Source organism: Callospermophilus lateralis, chromosome 2, assembly GCF_048772815.1.
Source record: "Callospermophilus lateralis isolate mCalLat2 chromosome 2, mCalLat2.hap1, whole genome shotgun sequence".
In the NCBI taxonomy this organism is placed as follows: domain Eukaryota; kingdom Metazoa; phylum Chordata; class Mammalia; order Rodentia; family Sciuridae; genus Callospermophilus; species Callospermophilus lateralis.
In genome coordinates, this window is record NC_135306.1 from 98,720,921 (window position 1) to 98,724,843 (window position 3,923).

General features: G+C 40.1%; 1 protein-coding gene across 1 annotated transcript; it reads left to right on the forward strand.

The window, feature by feature from the left end:
* Positions 1-303: 303 nt before the first annotated feature.
* On the forward strand, positions 304-3,602 carry Kcnj1 (potassium inwardly rectifying channel subfamily J member 1). Its single transcript, XM_076843566.1, has 2 exons — positions 304-339; positions 2,463-3,602. Exons 1-2 carry the CDS (start codon positions 304-306, stop codon positions 3,600-3,602), a joined length of 1,176 nt encoding a protein of 391 aa, XP_076699681.1.
* Positions 3,603-3,923: the final 321 nt, after the last annotated feature.

Genomic DNA, 3,923 nt, shown 5'->3' on the forward strand with positions numbered 1-3,923 from the left:
AGAGGTGGGCAGTCCACGCCTGCTGCCCAGGGACCTTAACTGGTGGTTTGTCATGTCTTAGCATGACGGTATTTCAAACCATGTGAGTTTGAAAAAATATATATACCCAGCTCAGGGCTTGGTCTGTGAACAATCACCTGCCTTGATTTAAAGCACACAACTCTACTATTGAACCAAATGTTTTGAAGCTAATTAGCCTCAGACTCTGGGCTAAAACCTAAGATAAATTAAGCTGGGTCTAAAAGAAATCAACTTGCACAGAGACCAGTTCTCAACACCACCACTTCCTTGCCTGGAGCAGCCATGGATGCTTCGGGTCGGAATTTGTTTAGCATGCTGGTAAGTGCAGATCATCTGGGGAAAGCTTTACAGGTTGGTTGCTTTTGTTTCACTTCTTTATAAGTCCAGGCAAATGATGTTTTATTATTAATAGAGTCATGGAAACCCAAACTTATGAAAGAGGTGAATCAGAAGGTACTTTACTTTACAGAAATATTCTTAACCCTTGAAAGTCAAATGAATCTCATGGAAGTTGATGGAGAAGGGTGTGGGGGGAAGAAAAACCAGAAGCTAGTGTTTTAGGGGTCAGCTCTGAAAATATAAGGAATGACAAAGTGAATGTGGATTCCATTGACAAATGTTACTTTTAGAATTATTTAAGGTGAGATCTGCTCTATAAAGAGCTTTATAAACAGTATGAGCTTCCATGCACCTGCGAGAGGGAGTCAGTCCCCAGAGGGGGCAGGTCAGGTTAAAAGATGCCTGTACAAAGCAAGGAGAGGGACTAGGGAAGGAGACTATTTTCCCAGCTAAGTGCCTCACCTGGGACCATCCCCTAATCCTCTTTGGGGACTTGAGGTCAGGAAGGGTTGGGCCGGGGCCCTCTGAATGTGTGAAGGTTTGTTTGCTTTCTTGGTAGCCCTTTCTTGTTTATATCTTTAGAACTTGTCCTTTACATTTCAAATCACACTGTGGTTTTCTTTTTACCACTCCTACTTGGTGCTGGCTTCTTGTGTATTTACCTGAGCTAGGGCCATGAACAAGATACTGTGGAATATCACTTTTGTTGAAAAGGTATCATTAAGTTGGTTTCGCTTCCTAGTTTTTATGAATAAATACACCTTTGAAGGGGGATTTTGAGATCTATTTTAAAAACATATTTGCATTTATTGAAAAATACCATGAAGACATTGCTAACCACAGTAGGCACACCTTGATTTTCTTTGGTGTAGGGGAAGAGGTAGTCTGGTGTTTGTGACCTCTGATTTTTACCATTGCTGACTGTTTGGGGGAAAGTTCCTTCACCATTTTACTGTAAAATGGAAGTCACATAAAAATGTTATCAAAAAGAAACCATTGGAGCAGATAGTATTTTGGAAAACTTAATGCATTCACTAAATTATTCCATTTATTTTGATGGAATAAATAACAAGTGCTCATAGACTGTGGTAGCAGCTCTAGGAATGAATTAAACATGGGTTCTACCTTTATGGAGTATTATTTAAATCAGTGTTCACTGGTCCTGCAAATCTGCAACAGGGAAGGAAATGTGAGATATTGATTATTGCCCTCCTATTATTCCTTCTGGATGTCTTGGCAAACCATGGAGAGAGAGAGAAGGAACAGGATTGAGATCATCTGGTGGGCTCTGAGCTCTATTCTAAATTGTACTGATCATTAAAAAAAAAAAAAAAGAAGAAATCTGACCCACACTGTACTTGGCTTAAAGTATTTTAAGGTAATATAAGTTCAGTATAGAAAATTTTATAACTGAGACACACTGTGGTACACGTTTCCTCATGACCTTGTCCTATCCTGCCACTGGTTAGCTATATAACTTTGGATAAGTCATTTAAATGTTCTGAGTCTCAGGTCCCTCGTTTATTTGATAAATGAGAGAGCAGAATTGGATCAGGATTGCTCTTGATGTATGAGTCCCAGGACAAGTAGTGTTCAAGACAATGCAGGCAGCATATTGATGAGCATTTCTTTTTTTCTTTGTGTATCACAAAAATATAAATACTGCTTCAAGCTTATAATTTCATAGAAATTATAGCTTAGCAGAAGGCTAAATTAAAGAAAAGGGGGAGGTAATATGAAGAATTATACCAAATAAATAAAAATACAGGTCATAATGGTCATTACAGCCAACCATGACCACACATTTTTAAAGTGTGTGACTTACTGAGGTCCAGAAATACTTAAACATAGGATCCCTTCCTTTCTTTTGGCCCATAATTAATTTTATATTTAAGTAATATGGAATATGGTCTTCCTATGAAAATTTTCTATTGGAAACAGTGTTGCAGGATCCAGAATAAACTTGTATCCAGCTTGCTCAAATGACCAGTAAACCAGACCTTTCTGAATGATCTTTTCATGCACTTGTCTTTATGTGAGTCAGTCAGTCATTGCTGCTTCAGACGTAATCTTATTTTTGTTTCCCTCTGTTGTGTTTTCAGGTCAAATTTTTGACAGAGAGGATGTTCAAACATCTTCGGAAGTGGTTTGTCACTCATTTTTTTGCACATTCTCGGCAGAGGTCAAGGCTAGTTTCCAAGGATGGAAGGTGCAACATAGAGTTTGGCAATGTGGATGTGCAGTCGAGGTTTATATTCTTTGTGGACATCTGGACAACTGTGCTTGACCTCAAGTGGAGATACAAAATGACTGTTTTCATCACAGCCTTCTTGGGGAGTTGGTTCCTCTTTGGTCTCCTGTGGTATGTGGTAGCTTACGTTCACAAAGACCTCCCAGAGTTCCATCCTTCTGACAATCACACCCCCTGTGTGGAGAACATTAATGGCATGACCTCAGCTTTTCTGTTTTCTCTGGAAACTCAAGTGACCATTGGATATGGATTCAGGTGTGTGACAGAACAATGTGCCACTGCCATTTTTCTGCTTATCTTCCAATCTATTCTTGGAGTTATCATCAACTCTTTCATGTGTGGTGCCATCTTAGCCAAGATCTCCAGACCCAAAAAGCGTGCCAAGACCATTACCTTCAGCAAGAATGCAGTGATCAGCAAGCGGGGTGGGAAGCTTTGCCTCTTAATCCGAGTGGCTAATCTTAGAAAGAGCCTCCTTATTGGAAGTCACATATATGGCAAGCTTCTGAAGACCACAGTCACTCCTGAAGGGGAGACCATTATTTTGGATCAGATCAATATCAACTTTGTAGTCGATGCTGGCAATGAAAATTTATTCTTCATCTCCCCATTGACAATTTACCACGTCATTGATCACAACAGCCCTTTCTTCCACATGGCAGCAGAAACTCTTCCCCAGCAGGACTTTGAATTAGTGGTATTTTTAGATGGTACAGTGGAATCAACCAGTGCCACCTGCCAAGTCCGGACATCCTATGTCCCAGAGGAGGTGCTTTGGGGCTACCGTTTTGTTCCCATAGTATCCAAGACCAAGGAAGGGAAATACCGAGTGGACTTCCATAACTTTAGCAAGACAGTGGAAGTGGAGACCCCTCACTGTGCCATGTGCCTTTACAATGAGAGAGATGCTAGAACCAGGATGAAGAAAGGCTATGACAACCCCAATTTCATATTGTCAGAAGTCGATGAGACAGATGACACCAAAATGTAGCAGTGGCTTTTTAATGGGAGTAAAGCAAAGTCTTCTAGATGTCTAGTGACTATAAGTATTACAACATAATCACGGTTTAGGAGTATGAAAGACCCTTCAAAGTCTACCAGCACAAGGACCCTTGAGCCTCATAACTGTGATCCTACAAATCACAAAGCTCTACAAGGCTATTGTATTAGCACACATGGTGCATTTATATTAATCTGGCATATGGAAGCCAGATAGGAGCTCATTTGGAATCTTGAATATGATTATTTGAGGTTATGCAATGTTGATGGGAACAGGCTAAATCATCAAAAGTCTTAAGGACAGATCAAAAGA